Here is an 18,949-nt window from a genome sequence, read left to right as displayed (position 1 = left end):
GTTATTCGCGGTTCAAAATGTTTTTGAATACATGAACCGATTTAACGGTGAAAATTTTGACGTTAGAAAAAAATGCTTGAAGACTAATCTGTAGAGAATTTTGTGCTCTACAGTTTTGGGTCTGGTATTTCTTTTCGAATTCCACGTAGTTTTCGAGTTATTCGCGATTCAAAATGTTTTTGAATACATGAACCGATTTAACGGTGAAAATTTTGACGTTAGTAAAAAATGCTTGAAGACTAATCTGTAGAGAATTTTGTGCTCTACAGTTTTGATTCTGGTACTTTTTTTCGAATTCCACGTAGTTTTTGAGTTATTCGCGATTCGAAATATTTTTGAATGTATAAACACATTTTAAGGTGAAAATTTTGAATTTATAAACAAATACATGCGATACTTTTTTGTACTCTACATTTTTTGTTACGAATTCCTCATAATTTTCGAATTATTTGCCTCTCAAAATTTTCTGCTGCGTTACAATTTCCAAAATCCGTCCCCATAATTTCGCTAGACTTGATCAGTATCTCTCAAAATGTAGAAAATCAAAACCGCTCTATTTAATTAAAGGTGTTGGCTCAAAATCGCCTAATTTGCCTGTACTATTGTGGTTTTTTCGCATTTTCTATATACCTTCGTATAAATTCAACCTTTGTCGTGAAATCTTGTTGTGGATTCTGTTAATTTACTCACATTGCGATCTAAGTATAGTCTAAAATGTGTTGTGGGTCATTATCTAACTATCAAATTCAATATATCTGTCAAATTCATCTAAAATTTTGACATATTATATCAGAAACATGACCATAACTAAGATCGTCGTAGTCGAAGTGTCCATCTCGTATAAACTTCAAAGCTTGGATATTTTTGTTAAAAATGAACCGAATGTTCAAGATATAAATAACATTCTCCACCAGAACATTTTCTTACATACTTACCGCAAACACTACAATTTCAAACCGCATTTCGCGAACCGGTTGTTTGTAATATTTGAGGTTGCTACAGATAGACGGTTACGTCCTAACTAAATTTCCTAAACCAAATTACAACCTTGCATCAGATAACTTCAAATGCGTCACAGTGAAACGTACTGGACATTGCTGTCGTATCATCTCATTAAGACCCAGCTACAACATCTCGAGAGCTGCAAATTAATTTCAACACCATCTTCATCTGGCTCAAACAATGAAAGATTAATTTAAATGGAGAAAAGTCCGACCATATTAACAACAGCACGTCAAATACCTAGGAATACATATGGAAGGTAGATTTGGCTGAAAAAGTTCCAGTCTAAAGTTTTTAGTAGTATTGTGAACGCCCCTTGGGATCAAATGGAAAGTATGAAAGATAAAATGTCCCATTCACCACAGAAATATGTTTTAAGGTTGAGCAATTATCCTAAAAATAAAAGCAAAGGATTCAATGGTTAAGACGATAATGAAAAATTAAAATTTGATGAATACGCTGGTTCCCAGAATCCAGTAGCGCCTTTGATATAACCTTGATGTTTTTATCACGATTTGTTCACATTATTTTTCTATGGAGCTAATTTCTAGAAAGGTATTTCTATTTATTTGTGTGTTTAATTACTAAAATTATCGAGAAATTCGTTTCGGGTATATAAACGAGCTTGTTTAGCAACTGGAGTTTAGTAAGTGAAAGACAAAATTACCCCATCGTTGAAAAACGACGCTCAAATATTTATTTGTTCCAAGTTACTAGAAATCTGGCTAAAAAGAGACAGAAAAAACATCGATTTATCACTCTCTACTCGTCATTAAAACCAAAACTTCTTCTTTGTCTTTCCCACTTTTCCGAAACGTTGAAAAACTATCAATACTCTATCATTGTCTAGATCAAGGTTTTCAACCTTTACCGACTCAGTTAACAGTTAGATCACCATCCCATTACACTTTGACGACCGTGTCACAGGCCAGTTTAATCTTCAATGTTTAAATTATAGATTTGTCAAAGCTTTTTGAATCGACATCTACCTACCGTATTAAGCTTTGATGTAGTAAACTTCTTCAGTTGAATTCGCAACTTTTTTATACCTTCGTAAAATAACGTAGGTCGTCCTAGGTCATGGGAAGAGCACGCGGAACATATTTATGTATATTCATTTAGATATTGGGAATTTTTTCTCGTTTAAATGTAGATTATCATTATTTAAAAACTCAACCAAATATAATAAAACCCAATGAAATTCACGTTATTCAGAAACGCCTTTTCAAATTCCGAGTCTTTATGATTTTCATGACAAGCCATCCGATCATCTTATATTCTTTTCTCAATCTTTTAGTGACAGTAGCGACAGATGTCAACTCGCGTTTGGTATTCTCAAGGTGTACGAATGAACATATGGTCGAGAAATGTGCCACGAAAAATTATTTGGTACCAAAAACGAATGTGAGGTTTATATATTTGAGAAGTTAAGACTAGGTAATAGATATGTGGAAATTACAATTATTGAGGACCCTATTTTAATAATGTTTTTGTTTTGTTTTGTTCTCTAAATTTTTGACAAGCTTCTTCTATTTTCCTTCCCAAATATCTTTGTCACATATTTTGTCCCTAAAAACCAATTTAATAATTCGTAAGTTAAATAAAGGACAACCTTGTATTTTACGATTTTATCGTACACTTGAGTCGTAAGGCTTTCCAAAGATAAGTTGCCTTTTAGCCTCCAGCGGCCCATGATGATGGCAATGAAGGGTAAAGGGTAGCGGTTATTCTTTTTCCGAAGGGCCTCTTATAACCGATAAGGGTCATGTTCGACAAACTGGACAATTTTATGAGCGATTGTTCCTCTTATGAATAAATTTATAGAGGGATATTCACCAGAGTTTCATGAGATATTGTTTTATCATCGTCATTTCTTTGTAACTTGATTTTTCTCAAGAAAAACTTCAAAAGAAAATATCGAAAAATTATTCAGCAATTTCACCAAAAATACTATGATCAATTCCACCTTTCAAATAAAGTGATTACACGTGGAGAGCGTCCTATTTTCCAGTCTAATGAAACTCTACAATTATTAACCCTTCGTCAAACTAGAATAAGTGAAAGATGAAAAATATTCAGTTTAATGGTAAATATCGTACTTTGAGTAAGGTCAACCCTTTGTCAGATTAGCATGCTTGAAGGAAGCTTGATTCATATCCCGTACGGTATAAAAAATATCAGACCATACCGAGAATTAATTTATGTATATTTAATAAGTTTGTTGAGATCGAAGTAGAACAAAGTAAATGAATTAAGAGATATTCTATAGGGATGCATGCGAAGAGGCATTATTGTTGGGTTTCTAAAAATAGGTCACGCCATAACTCTGTTAAATTATAAAAACATTCAATAAATTCGAATCATCCTGTACATTATACCAAAACTCCGTCACAAAACGTATAATCTCAATGAAATTACTTAAAAATGACAAACATATTGTCGAAATTCTGTTAAAAACGTAAAAAAACTCAATGAATTTTAATATAACAAATTTCGATGTGAAAATTTATATGATTTCTATTCGTGAGGTGAATTAATAAAACACGGTCTCTTACGTTCCTAATTTATACTATGTACTACACTCAACTAACTTATAATAATTCACTCATCACTATCACTTAACTAACTTTAATAATTAATCAAATTTTTCGGTTACTTTTCTATTTTGGTCTATTCACTACGACTATTTATTATAAACTGAACTAACTGCGCTCGATATATAAACTATATATATATAAACTAAACTATATATATATATATATATATATATATATATATATATATATATATATATATATATAAACTAAACAATGTTAATAAACCACTTGCTATGAAAACTGATATAAAAACAAAGATCACACGAAATCCGGGTATTCCATTAAAGGCGGCGCCTTCGCCTTTACTTTATCCAAACAGAACCGGCTCCAGGGCGGAAATGAGTTCATATTCCCTTAAAAAATTGATGGTTTTTCCGTTATTCAACAATTTAATGAAATTTTTATTTAACTTTTGATGACTGGCTTATATTTTATGACAGTTTTTGAACTGTTTGGATACATTTCTGAATCTGTTTTTTGCTTACAGGTGGGATGGGTGAAAGCGGACACTAAGGCTATCCAAGCCATCCACGATCACGTCATAACTCATAATCCTAGAGTCAGTGTGTCGCACAATGATCATATTACGTGGAATCTGCATATAAAGAATGTCCAAGAAGAAGATGGTGGACAATACATGTGCCAGATCAATACGGATCCAATGAAAAGTCAGGTTTGTCCGTTTTTTATTATTTTTAATCAAAAATGTACTACGTCAATTAGTTTTTTTCATCATATTTGAATTTCTGGATTGCGACATTTATAAATCAGGATTTTTTCTTCTTCTGAACAACTTTTTAAGAAAATCTTCAATATCATTAGATACTACAATCTTATTTTGATTTATTTGTCTGCAATTTCATCCCTTATTCAAACTTTAAACAATTCAGCAGTCTAATTTGTGTTCTTTGGTTTCTTTTGTACCAACAACTCTCTTTTATGATTTATTTAAGTTTGACCAAAGCTGTTTGTTTTCTTTCTCTTAACTTCTCGACTAAACCATAATATTTTAGTAAACTGATCTAATTTATATGATTCTTGATCTATGAAAGAGAAAAAAATTTTCTATGCTTGCAATTGTTTCAATTGTCATCGTTTTGGTTCCCAATTTTGAAAAAGGATCTACAAATTGACGTGTCATTAGTCCTTATTTCTTGAATTGACTCCTGTCTAGATCTTAAGACCTAGAACTCCCCCCGTATAAAGCATATCCAACTTTTCGGAAATAATGAAAAAATCTACAAATTTAGCTGGTTGCTATTCGTATTTTATCTTTTAATACGTGGATCGCTACATAAATTTTGAGATATGGCAACACCGATGTGAATAAGTCAAATCTGACATTGCCTCAAACGTATGCAGAAGTTTATTGATCTTAATGAGGTATATTGAAAAACAATTAAGTAAAATCCAATTATAAATAATAGTTTTTGTTTGTGTATCTCAAAACTTTGTAACAACCCTCGTATAACAGAGTTTGATAAAAAAACTCATGTTTTAAATTTTGTTTTATGGGAAACCGACATCTGGCACACGCTCGAAATTTTCGTTCTGTATTTTATGTTGTAATATTATTCTAATAAATTTATTCCGATGTCTGAAATTCCTACAATATACAGAGTTAGTCATAAAAACGACAAATATTCATTCAATTTTTAGTGAACGATCAAATAATTTCAACAAATATTGTTTTGTAGTTTCAATTTTATCAAAATGCTTTTCGTCGTGTCGATGTAAATTAATAAAGAAGACGAATTGTCATTTTTTAGTAGCATCCTTCTCTAGGAACTTCCACTTGACTCGCCCTGTATTGATTATCGTGACGAGGTTTAGTTATAAACAAAATATTTTTTCATCAATCATCGATTTAACGTCAGATACTATATCTATTCGCAATATACAGGGTGTATAATACTTCTAATCTCATCATTTCATCACGTTTCCCATCAATTCAGTTCGTGTCCAACAAACCGTATCGAACAAAAGGTCCGCGTTGTGAGTAGGGTGAGTGTATGGTTGCCATGGATTTATACCGATAACTAATTTCCATTCGGATATTAAAAACATTTAATTTGTTCGAATTTGAAGGGATATTAATTAAAATTTGCTTGTTGTATCACTCTCGATATGAAATTGTTCTTCATAGAAGAAGGTTTTCAACGTAAGAGATGAGGTTTGGGCTATAGGGAGGATGATCATGAATCATATCATTACTAGCATGTCGATTCAGTTAAAAAATCATCACCTTTATGTTATCTCTGATCCATTTGATGAAATCTTTTACTTATCTCGTTTTTTTATGGTAAAATATAACCCGATCTTGTCTTCTATCTCTACAGCTCTTAATTGACATATTTTTGCAGATATTTCAGTTGATTTTGTTCAGTTCTTCTGTTTGGCTTCTTCTGTTGATAAAGTACCTTAAAACTGATAACATTTACACTACTTTGATTAAGGATTCAATTATCTGTGAAGATCGTCCTTTATATATATATATATATATATATATATATATATATATATATATATATATATATATATATATATATATATATATATATCCATCATTCATTCATTTCATTTTTTTCCTTTTCGTCCACCTCTTTGTTCATAAATCTCTCTATGAATACATGAAATATTCAGGTAGCTGTTTTTCTGGGTATATAAAAAAAATTTACAATTCCTCGAGATACATACCTGATCTTTTTTGATTCCCTCTCCATATTAAATGGAAATTTTTCTTTTGTTCTTGCGAGAAACGAGGACATATACAAAATTATGAATTGAAAGGACTTCTGGAAACATTAAGATCGTATTTTCTCGAAAAATATTCGCCAGGACCTAAATGTAAATATATATATATATATATATATATATATATATATATATATATATATATATATATATATATATATGGAAGTTTTCGAAACTTTTCAAATTGATTTCGTCTACTGAATACAAATATGTAAACACAAAATTATTGGTGAATAAATGAAAAATATATCCTACCCGGATTCCATTTGTTTCCAACAATCTGGAAAATTATGACTCTAAACTATAATATTCACGTACATTTTTCTCGTTTTCTTTTAATCTCCTTAATCAAGACATTTCATGTGTCAGATTTATGTCAAACTTTGACGTATGACATCCATACTGAAAGAATTATTAACCTCTAATCATCATGGCATATTTAATTTGATAAAAATCTAGTTTACACGGAATAGTTACGAAGTAAACACGTTTCTGTGGAAACGGTCGAAATAATTCATACCTAAGGATGTAAACTTCTGGAGATACCTGTGGATAATGATTTCCAACTTTTATAGATTGCAGTCATGGAGAAAAACGTGCCTTGGTAGCTGATTCTACAGACTTGTTCTTCTCCAAAGAAAAGTGACTCGATGAATTGACTTTCTAGGCATCTGCAGCCAAACTATGTGTTCATGAGCCACGTCTGCTTGTCAAGAACTCATAAACCATCATAACAACCCTCGTATGTAACGGTAGAATACATTCTATTTAAAATACGGTGTAGAAATTCGAAATCCGAGATAGTTTATTACAATTACAAGTTTCCTAAATTACAAAACATGACGTAACATCCTGCTACAATTGCTGGCGAATTATCGCGAATGAAGATACGTGATTTAGGAAGCGTCGTATTCCTCCAGAGACCCCGGCCATTGTCAGTGAGTTAATGAAAGGGGTACGTTCCTAAAACTTGATTCTCGTCGCCGTAGTATTCCCGCTATAACCTAAGTACGCCCAAAAGGCGAGAGAGAAAGAGACATTTGACCACCAAACTTCGATAATCGACTAAAGCCATAAATTAGCTTCTGTACGAACACCGCAGCGACATCTATTATTTTCTCTTCGTAGAATATACCAAAAGGATTCACGGATTTTATTTCCGGTAATTATATGGAAACGAAATTATTTGATGCATGAAAATATTATAGAAAACGTTTGAAATAAGATGAAATAACAATATTACCAACATATAGATTGCAAAAAAATCAATTTTGTCATATAAAATTGAAAGTTAATGGTCCATAGTTGAGAGTTAAGTTGCCTTCTGGAACTATATAACTTTTCATAGCCAAAAACAACGTGTTTGTCTGACGATTGTCTCACTCATTCCCCCCAGTACATTGTTTCGATTATCTTTTGTCCTTTTTTGGGATTTATTATATCTTTTATCTTCTATTTTCCTCTCCTTTTTTATCACGCTGGAATATTTCGAGTAGTGTGTGGAGATGCCTGTGGATATTTATCTTGAACTTCTGTTGTAATGTTCTGGAAAACAACTGCTCTAGGTGGATAGCTCCGAAGAGCATTTGCCCTGGTAGAATCCGTAAAACAGCGTCAGGCCAGTGATATTCTTTCCAAGCTGTCCATGATTGGGAATCGAGCTCCAAATCTACGATCAATACTCCAAACTTACATTAATCTGGGCCTTATAGAGAATTCTAAAATTTTGTATTCTATTCATATTTTCTTAATATCCTTTTTAGTATTTCCTTTTCTCATCCTCGGAATCCACAATTTCTAATTTTTCCCAATTCAGAATGAAAAATATGATTAAAAAAACCAAATTTACGTTACATATGTCGAATTCGACTTTAATTCGAAAAACTAATTTCATCTTTCTAGGTCGGGTACCTTGACGTAGCCGTACCTCCCGATTTTATTCCAAAAGATACCTCCGGGGACGTTATGGTCCCCGAAGGAGGAACTGTTAAGTTGACTTGTAGAGCCCGGGGACATCCGGATCCCCATGTGCAGTGGCGGCGAGAAGACGGTCACGATATTGTTATTAAGGAGCCTACAGGACTCAAAACATCAGGTAAATATAATTTCTGTGGCAAATACGACATCAATTTGTTGAAATAAGTTGTTTAGAATCAAAATTTTGATTTTTTGGGGGTGTTTTCGGATGGGATGGGGACATTATTCACGTAAAATGACCCTGATATAGTTAAATTTTCCTCTGCAGCGATAAATTTGTAGTGGAGAGACAAAAGGAAAAGTGAAAAAGCCTCGACAAACAAAAAGTAGTAGGTTTCACTTAATAGCCAAGGAGGAGATGTCCAAAAAAGCGAAATAGATTTCAAGGAGGTCTTCGTTGGCCCGTCCCGAGAAGTCGAAGGGGAAGTTTCCCCTTGTGATTTGAGCAAAGAAGCCTTTCAGTAATAATCCAATGGGTGAGAAGGATATTTCTAGTGAAAGAATTGGGGGCTTGTATAAACATTAATTGCTCACAGGACAAGATATCCTTAAAGAGATCGTTGTTAAGGAAGAGGATGGATTCGTTTGATGTTGAAGATGAGGCTTTTCTCATCAAATCCTTAAAATTTTCGAGCTTGAATCCCAATTGGAATTTCGTAATCACATTTTGCTCGATGTAAAGATCCCATATCTTTAATCGGACTTTACCAACGACGCTGTTGAGGGCAATGAAGCAAAAAACTTCAGGTTTAGTAAGATTTTTACCAGGTTTAGATATGAGAACTGTGCTGTAGATTTCAAATATCGAGGAAAGTGTTAAGCAGGCGCTGAATAAGGCACAAAGCTGAGGAAAGACAAGTTTTTCTATACCAGCTTTTTCATGTTCAATTTTTCAGTTAATATGTCTTCTAGCTCGCGCATTTTCAGTCGACGATCATCCAGACTTGATTTGTGCAACATTTAAACTTTATTACCCACAAGAAAGTAACAAAAATCGGAAGTTCTTATAGATAAAGTTCTAGAATTGAAATTTCCTCAACTGAATAATGCAAAATATTTTTGTTAGACTTTACTTTATAACTTGAATCAATTTTTCAAATTCTAAAGTTAAATATTCAGTTTCTTCACGCAAATATTCGTTTTGAACCAAAAATTGAACTAAATTCATCATAGAAAGTGAGTTTCAGACTTTTTTTCTAATTAAATATGAATCTGTTAATACCTTAGCAGCATTTATAGCTCAGCAAGTACGAAAAAACTTGGAAGTATTTTGAAAATTTGATGAAAAAAAAATTCAAAAACTTCAACGAATGCTAATATTTTGTTTTCTCTCAAATTTATATCGGATTTATCAAACGTTCCTCGTATTGAAATTCTAAAAAAACAAATAATAATGATCCATAATCATAAAGAGAACTTCTCTATGGAAACCGACAGTTCGTAAGGAGATTAGAATTCGACTGGGGAACAAAAAGCAAAATGATTTTCTTTTTTCATTATAAATAAATCTTTTTCTTGCTTGTTCTCCCTTGATAATTGGCATTTTTTTCAAATAATTAGTACTAATTAATCCTTTTTTTCTTGAATTCTTCTCATTCGTTAACTAAATTCCAGCGAGATCGAATATCATTCCAAATTTTTTTTCTTTTGGTTCAATTAATGACAATAATCACAAAATTGGAAACAAATTTTGATCTTGTTCATGAAGTTGAAGTAGATTTCGGTTATTATCACAAAAACTTCTACTGTTTGCACTTACACTGTTCTAAATTGGTTTCCCAATTTGCGCGATACACCGACTGCTTTCTCGTACCCAAAACTCCATAAAATTCAACACCCAAAGGATCTTTTAAATCACTAATAGTTCCATCTATCTCACGCATTTTCAATCATCGACGAATTCTTGAATTAAACTTTGAATTGCTACTTCATACACCTTATTCACTAGATTTAGCCCCTTAGGATTATTTGGGTCGTTGGTTAACGATTTACCAACAATGAATAGATGATTACGACAGTTAATGGCTATTTTGAGAAGCTTGATGATTTTTTATTATGTTTACAGTATTTCGAAGTTTGATTCTATCCAATTATCAATATTCGAATTTTCCGGAGAGAAAACTAACAACTGCAAGTTACATAACTCCTTTTCGTTTTTTAATTACTCCGGGATTTCTAATATCCGTTTTTTTTAAGTGATTTCGATTAAAAAATACCATTATACACAAAGTATCGATTTTACACCGATTGTATTCCTTAGGGCACATTTTGTCCTAAAATTAACATTTAAATGGCGCGTTACTGTTCCGGATGCTTTGATTTCCGATTCACAAATCTTCTCCAAATAAGATGGATCGCATTCCGGAAATAAATTAAATGAAAATTCCGAGAAAATAAGAATTATAAAAATATATAAAAAAACTGTATATCGATGAAAAGTTGATAACAAATAAGGAAAATATTACGATCTATCTCGGAATTTGATACGCTCGATGTAAAAAAATCTTAAGTTCCCATTTTTTCAAAATTTACCATTTCAAAACTCGTTGCAATGAAACACAGTGTTAAAAAATCAAATGTTTCTACATCTTTCTTCATTATTATCTTTTTGTTTCTCATCATTCCATCGAATCGTATTCTATTTGAACAAATTTCAAGTTAAGTGTGTGGAAAAGCGTATATTTCATGAAAAACCCTTCAGTACGTTCCTGATATATACACGTTTATGATTGTGTCTTGACACTCTTTTTTATACGAGAGAACTCTGTTTGACCATCTGCAACCGAATACATAAAGTCACAGTCACAGCTTGAAGAATCACCTTCTTTTCCGATAACGGGATGATGTTTCCATAGAAAGACCACCAATATGATTATTATATAGTCCGGTCAATTTAGTCAAATATTGGTAGAAAGCTGGGTGTGTGTTACAAAAATTATTTGGAATTAAAACTTGATGTTTTTTTTCGGGTTTTCTCGAAAACTGTAAGTTTCATCAAAAAAAACTTCAAACCAAAGTTGTAGATCAATAAATTCTCTATAAGAATGGTACCTATAATTTTTTTTCTAAGAATTACCATTCCTGAGATATCTCGATTCTAAGATTCTAAACTAAGACTACTAAACCTTCAGTCTCCGAAGAAGATAACTTGGTTATCGAAACGTGCGTCAAGTAGAAATAACACTGAATTGTATGGACAGGTGAATGTCCGATGAGATGTTGCCGATATGAAGAAGTTTCCACAGGGTTTACAAGAAGTAGAAGTCTCTAGATGGTTTGCAAGGAATGACGGTAGCCTCTACGGAGGTTATGCATTTCTTGCAAATCTTCTCATCGAACATCCACCTGTCCATAAAATTCAGTGTTATTACTACTTGACGCACGTTTCAATAACCAAGTTATCGTCTTCAGAGACTGCTAAACCTTCAGTATCTGAAGACGATTGTTTTGATGAAGAAAATTGATGTAATAAAATATTTTGTATCTTCGTTGACTTGACTAAAATGAAAAAAGTATAAACTCAAACATCTTTTTCCGAGCTATAACTGCGAAAGTTGTCGTCGAAGTCGCATTGATCTTCCGAAAAAGCAATATACTTAGGTGGATTCCTAGTAGCACAATAATAGGTATTGTAAGATTCCAAAACGATCGTTTTCAACTCCCAAAGGATCTGTATTCACGAATACTACAGGGGATATAAAAAAATTATTTATTCATCGTGAACATTCATTCGGAATAAAAAATTGTACGTTTAAACATTTTGGATTATCAATTTTTGATAGTTGTTAAAGTGGATGAAGAAATGCAGCATATAAATTAACTTCGTCCTTGAATGAAAGCTCTAAATCACGAAATCAATAAACCATTCAATAAAAATTGGAATCTGATTGAAAAATATTCCCATAAAACGTCAATTTTTACCTTTTTCAAACGAATTTTTTATAAAAAATTATCCAAAATCAAATTTATTTATCAAAAAAAAAACATCAAACGCGTCCCAAAAACAGAATGATAATCGCTGAACAATTTTTATTCTTAAGATATCTCCAAATTTTGACCACCAGTAATAATTGAATCGAGCTCATGTCCTTTACACTTAAAGACGAGCTCATCAGCAAAGTTTTCCTGTACATCATTGCATCCCAAAAGAATTTTTTGTCACGTTCGTAGTTTTAAAAAAAACACCTTTTCGATCAACAAATGCCTTTTCTGTCCCAACATCCGATGCAAATGTAGCGAGGTGTCAAAATTTCATCACCCGAAACAAAGTTGTATTAGTGATCGTAGAATTCGTAGAATTTCCATATCAACAACACTAATTATAAACTTGCGAGACGTACGACCTCGTTCTTCATTGAATTATCTAACTAATCATTCAACCACATTATCATTTGGTTTAACTTTCTTTGCATTAACACGTCAGTTACTGCCGCACCTTCTCGGAATTGCGATAAAAATAGAAACCAAATTTACTTCGTGAATACATCTCGTATTGATTTGTATTCTCGTAAAAATTGATTTATCCAATTACATCCTTCTTTGAATTATTAGATGTCACCTCGTAAAATTTAATATCTCCAAAGGTATTATAAGAAATCGCGAAGGCACATCATTGGTCATTAATTTCGTAAAATGTCTCATTTTTGTTTTATCTTTAACACTGAAAATTTTAAAATTTTACGATTCAAATCCATATTTTTGACTATAATATTGTAAAACCCACCCCTTCATTTATGTTTCAGTATCATCTTATCAAGGAGAAGTATTGATATTATGGAAAATATCTCGTACTGAAATGGGCGCCTACATGTGCATCGCTTCAAATGGGGTTCCTCCGACAGTTAGCAAAAGGATTATGGTCAATGTTCACTGTAAGTGCCCATTTCTTTCACCCCTTTAATCAGTTAACCGCATTTCGCGTCTTTTGAATTTTACCAGCCGCTTTTTATCACGAAATAAAAAAAAATCAGCGTTGATAAACGAAACTCCTTTCTATTTTTATTTTTGTTTTGTATTCTAAACAAATTCAAAAATTTTCGGTTCAAATAATGTGAGCACTTTATTCTTTGCTTACTCTATTAAAAACTATTTCTTTTAGTTAAAATTTTGTCTTTCCTAATTACAGTTCACCCTGTAATCCACGTACCGAACCAACTTGTTGGGGCGCCATTAGGCACAGACGTTACTTTGGAATGTAATGTCGAAGCTTATCCGAAATCCATCAACTACTGGGTTCGAGATACAGGTAAGGACTCGAACTCATGATTATGTATAATTCAAAACGTAAACAATCAATTTCATACCCCAATCTTTAATCTTTTCGTCCGCATCTCTCATGGCACCCAAACCCCTTGTTACCTTGGAAAAGGTTCCAAGATCTGCTAAGCTGCTTTTGGATCAAGGCCCAAAAGCAAGAACTTACTTTTGCTTTTGAAGTGTCTTCCTCATAGTTTCCTCTTGTTTTATTGTACCAATACTGAAGGCTTCGTGAATATATTTAAGATCTCAGATTCTTCAAAAAGAAGCCTCAAAGCAGTTCCTGTCGGTTAGTCTGTACACCTCAAGGAAACTTACTTGGAATTCCTTTGCTTTTTGTGTCTATAGGATAATAGAGACCGACCAAATTCAAATACTTGATATCAAAGTTTCCAGATTTCTCGACGGTAAAGTTGAGGTCTGATCCACAATTCATCATAACCATGACGATTCCTCAAAGAGAAGGGTAGATTACCTTCATTCAATAACATAGACTCAATCTTTAGGATGCCTAACGAGTTTAAAAGTTCTTTTTCTTTTTTCCCACTTCGACTATTTTCCAGAAAATTAAGGAGATTTGAGTGAAGTGCAAAATGAACGAGTTTGTCAAGATGTTTCCTGCAAGCAGAAAAGGGACCAAAAGAAGTCTTACGAGGAAAAAGTGCTTACTATGAAAAGATTTTATTTTTTTGTGAAAGCATCTTGTTGACTGACCCCTGTTCATCATTCATCCACAAAAGCAGCTTTTCCATTAACAAACCTGGGACTTCCAAACTATGGATCTTTTTTAATTTTCCTTCCGTGATGTTGGGAAATATTGTTTGCTAATACTGGAGACAGTTTCCCCGACAACTCCCTCAATAAAACTATAATCGTTGGACCCTTACTTGACTCAAGGAATTCCAAGCTATCTTCTTTTGGAAAGTCACCTTTCTTTGTCCTGACAGCACTGAAAAGTTCTTTAATCTTCTACACTGTTTCAAGACACCTCCTCTTCTATTCCTTTTTTACGAAAAACGTAGAATCGAACTGTCAACACTCTTCCTCGGGACAGCAAAACGAGCAGATTTGGAACGCCTAGATTTCAGCGGAGCTATGCTACTTATAGAGTTTCTGCACACCTCTTCAGTAATTTGTGTATGTCTATGTGTGTGCTCACGAAAATTCGACTTGATAACTTTGTCGATGTTCCCTTTGCAGGGAAGTCCATCGACTGACTGCTGTTTCGGATTTTGAACTACCGCTGGTATTTGTTGACTTGGCAATTGTCGAGAGGAACATGAAGATTTGATTATTCTGAATGTTTGGATTTATTAATCAATGAAGCAAAAAAAAACTGTCGCTGATAGATACATAGTTGACCAAAAGTATGCAGAAGTTGATCTCTCTTTCGATGATATCAGAAGTTTGAATTATATCGCAATTTCAAATGTATCAATCTTCTTTTTTACAAACTTAATGATGTATGAAATTATGAAAGTTTTGAAGGAAACTCGAACATGAGGAAACGAATCAACTACACTATTTACATACATCCGTTTATAAATAGTCAGTTAGTTTGCTAAAGTGGAAACTTTACTCGAATTGTAGAGAAAATATTTTCTCCTCTTTCATTTTATGTTTATGGGGTAGCATTTTATTTTAGATTCATTTCGAAAGTTTCTTTTCATATGATAAAGACTTTTCTAGTTGTTTTAATATTATTTTATTATAATGTTCATAAATCTACGTAAAAATTTTCCCAAATACGTCAACTGTCGATTTTTCCGTCTTGCGCTGCTTTTCTAACCTCTAAAAATTTCTCATAAATTTCAAAGTGTTTCATGGCTGAAATATAGAGAAAACAAACTTGTTACGAGGATGGTTCAAATATAAACGCGCGAAAAATTTTAATGTGTTACTGGATGTAAGACTGGTCTGCTATGTTGCCAACCCTGGCATTAAGCTAAATTATTGATATGCCAGAGAAAAAATATGTTTTTGATTAAATATCACCCAATTGCTGAGTCCTTAATTTGTTAAAGGAAAGCAATCGTACACTGTTTAATACCATAAAAAATATGTTTAAATTTAGGTGCTGTGATCTCTCTTACTTTGCATGATCTAACTTTGTTTCCCAAATATCCAAAGCTGTCTTTCTACATCCTAGCGAATGTTAAATTCGATTTAATCCATCTCTGACTCGATGCCAATCTTTGTATAACCAAAAATTTAATGTATATCGGAAGAGTAGTGATAGACGATGCTTTAAAGGAAATTTATAAATGCCGTCAAGTGCTGTCTTAAGATCAATTATTAAACTCGCCCATCGACGATAAAAGAAACTGTTAGCATGACGTCGAAGTGATTAATTTGAATACAGTTAAGAGCGTATAATCAATAAAATGTAATTTCGTGATAAATTACACGACGTTCGAAAAGTTAGAGGAAATGATAAGCGTTCTTAGTATAAGCCACAAAAGAGAAAGAATCGTTTCGCGAAGTGAACTATCTAAATTTATATTTAACTTTTAAGTTTCATAATTGTTACTACACTCGTATAATGGCTTATAATACCCACATCTTCTCGAAACTCGTATCGGGCCGTAACGGTGTAGTTGGTAAGGTTGTCGAAGTGCTTCATTTCCAACAAGGATACCGGAATTTCGAATCTTCTGTCGAACGAAATTTTATGTTAAATAAGTAACTAATAGTAATAAACTATAATGGTATAATATACAATTCTAGTGAATTACCCTTCAATTTTAAGTTTCTGAAATGTACAAAAAGGACCTATTCATTACCCTATTTTTTCTAAAACCTAGCCTGTATTTGAAAAGGCGAAAAACTCGAATTTGATAATATTAAAAATACTTTTTGTCCTTGCTAAAATTCCACTTTTTTTATCAGGCGAAATGGTAATTTCGAGTTCTAAATTCGACGTGCAGGTATCCAGCAAGTCCCCGTTTCACGTGAAAATGAGTGTGATCGTAAGAAATCTACAAAGAGAAGACGCCGGCTCGTATCGCTGTATAGCCAAGAACTCCCTGGGAGAAGTCGAAAGTAATATTAGATTATACGGTAAGATGTTTTTACACCTTTTAAAGTATGCCCGGAAAATTGGAGAAACGGATTTTTTTCATCTAGAAAAATGTAAAAAAAAATAATGACGTAATCTATAAATATCGAGATTTTATCTTAAAATTACTGATTTTCCTGTAGTGTAAGGACGTTTTGTTTGCGTTTAATACCAAATTTTTATTAAATTTAACGTTTTTCTAAATTCCATCTTGCAACTTTTTATTTCTGTCGTGGTCTGTTTCGATAACTGCGTTATTATATAGACAAAGACCAAATTACAATAAGAAGAACACTCTAACCAATCGAAGAACGTATCTACGACAATTTTAATGATAACCAAGAGTGATAAAACTGATTGATTGTTGATGGATATAATGGATTTTTGGTAAAAATGTGTTTTTTTTAGTTAATCCATATTTCTAATTATATCATTAATTATTTGTAGATTTTCCGAACAAAATATGTTTAAATGAAGTCTACTTTATTCAATGTTGCCAATTGAGTTGGTCCTTTTCTTCCTATCCATGTATTAGGTAGTATATAATTAATTTCATCCTCGAAAATTATTACAATAACTGCCGATTATTTCTTTCTCGAATTTTTTTTCAATTTTCGTATTTTTCTTATTCAAAATTATCCAATTATTCGAATTATCCTTATGAAATTTTGCTCCATACAAACTGTTTTGAAATTTTGGTGGAAGCGCTGGGTAGCGTACGTACCAAAATTTTAAGTAATGCGCTGATGCGTTGATAAATTTTGGTGGGAGCACTCGACAACTCCTGCAACAAAATTTGAAATTACGTACCGATTCATTACAACAAAATATTCTACGAGAGTCAAACGAATATTTATAATTGGATATGGCTTTCTTGTTTATCAAAATATTCTTCATTTTTTCGCGATTCTATTTCACTTTTTGATCAAAATAAAAATATTTCGAGCATCTGTAAATAACTACTAAGTTAAAAATGTCAAACTGTATGATGGTAATGTCAGATTCACATAAGTGTTGCCATATCTCGAAACTCAAGTAGCAACCCTTGTATTTTTAACGAATATTAGATTGTATTGGCAACAGTGGACGACAGTTTTTATTTTTTTGAAGTAATATTATTAAAAATGTGTATTGAATTTATTTATTTCCGGTACGTAATTTCCATAAAGAACTATTTATAAAATCGTAATGACTGTTGATAAGTTCGGTCGTTTCCTCTAATGGTTTGAATCCTCGACGCCAAATCTCTCAGGCTCACAGGATGAATTTTCATTATCCTTCCATGGAAACGAACCTCAAGGGACTCGGAAGAGGATTTTATGGACGTTATTTTGCTGAAAAAGTGCAATTTCGCGAATAAGGTACTAAACAGTGACGTACATACGATTTTTTTTCTAATCAACACTCTTATATTTAAATATAACCTTGTTTTCGACCCCTTCTTTATTCGTCATCTAGTCCTGTATCTTCCTTAACCTTTTTTTTCTTATCAATTAGTATTATTGGAGTCACAGTATCAAACCTATTCAAAAGGCACACGTTTCGCAACTATGCTTTGATATAGTTTCCTGTTCGCTTGAGTTTCACCCTAACACTTGCTACCACATTACTGATAACGAGATTTCGTCACATGCAACTCAATTTCGGGGTATTTTCTTATCTTCCCTTTTCTTTACGTTTGTTTGAGAGATACAGGCATCCAGATCTATTTTATAGCGGCAATAATAGCTTGTGAAACACGATGAATTATGGTAACTGAGTTGCCAAATTTAAAGGTTTATTCCGCACACTGTTGATTTTTAATTTTGATTTTTTTTTCGTGAAGAAGTTATTGTTCTTTTTCTTTGTTTATTGCCCATATGATTACGCAGTTATTGAATATTATGGAAAGGAATTCTGATTTTATAGGAAGCTACGAGAATATTTGAAATAATAGAGTTTGAAGGAAACTTTTTTGCCATTAGAATTTCGATTTATAAAAATTTAAAATAGAGTTTTAATCAACACAAATTTTGAAACATCTCCACATATTTTTGTATGAGAAACCTAATTTTTAAATTCTCGAAAAAAAAAATACAAAAATTAGCAGCTTTTCCTTTTTATTTATCTTCTATTTTAAAAAATATCATTCTTCGGAAATATTTTCAAAAATATGACTAAAGTACTTTTTCATCAATTTTGAAAATAATCGATAGTTTCGCGTGGAAAAAACTCAAAATTCTTTTATCATACTTTCATCCCGTGAACACATCCTGTCGTTTTTTATTTTTTCCAATTTTTATTATTAAAAAAACTTTCGTTATTT

General features: G+C 32.3%; 1 protein-coding gene across 5 annotated transcripts in view; it reads left to right on the top strand.

Moving 5' to 3' along the window:
* Positions 1-18,949, top strand: part of LOC130445440 (lachesin-like) — a 102,143-nt gene that overhangs the window by 72,695 nt on the left and 10,499 nt on the right. For 4 of the 5 annotated variants that reach the window (XM_056781054.1, XM_056781052.1, XM_056781055.1 and 1 more), the window contains 5 exons: positions 4,087-4,272; positions 8,256-8,448; positions 13,073-13,201; positions 13,456-13,575; positions 16,476-16,646. In XM_056781054.1, coding sequence (XP_056637032.1) covers positions 4,087-4,272; positions 8,256-8,448; positions 13,073-13,201; positions 13,456-13,575; positions 16,476-16,646 — 799 coding nt within the window. The remainder of the gene's footprint in view (positions 1-4,086; positions 4,273-8,255; positions 8,449-13,072; positions 13,202-13,455; positions 13,576-16,475; positions 16,647-18,949) is intronic. The other variant, XM_056781056.1, reaches the window with a different exon arrangement.

The sequence above is a fragment of the Diorhabda sublineata genome, chromosome 6, assembly GCF_026230105.1.
Source record: "Diorhabda sublineata isolate icDioSubl1.1 chromosome 6, icDioSubl1.1, whole genome shotgun sequence".
Taxonomy (NCBI): Eukaryota; Metazoa; Arthropoda; class Insecta; order Coleoptera; family Chrysomelidae; genus Diorhabda; species Diorhabda sublineata.
Note: the sequence above shows the minus strand (reverse complement) of the source record. Positions and strands in the feature narration are given on the sequence as shown.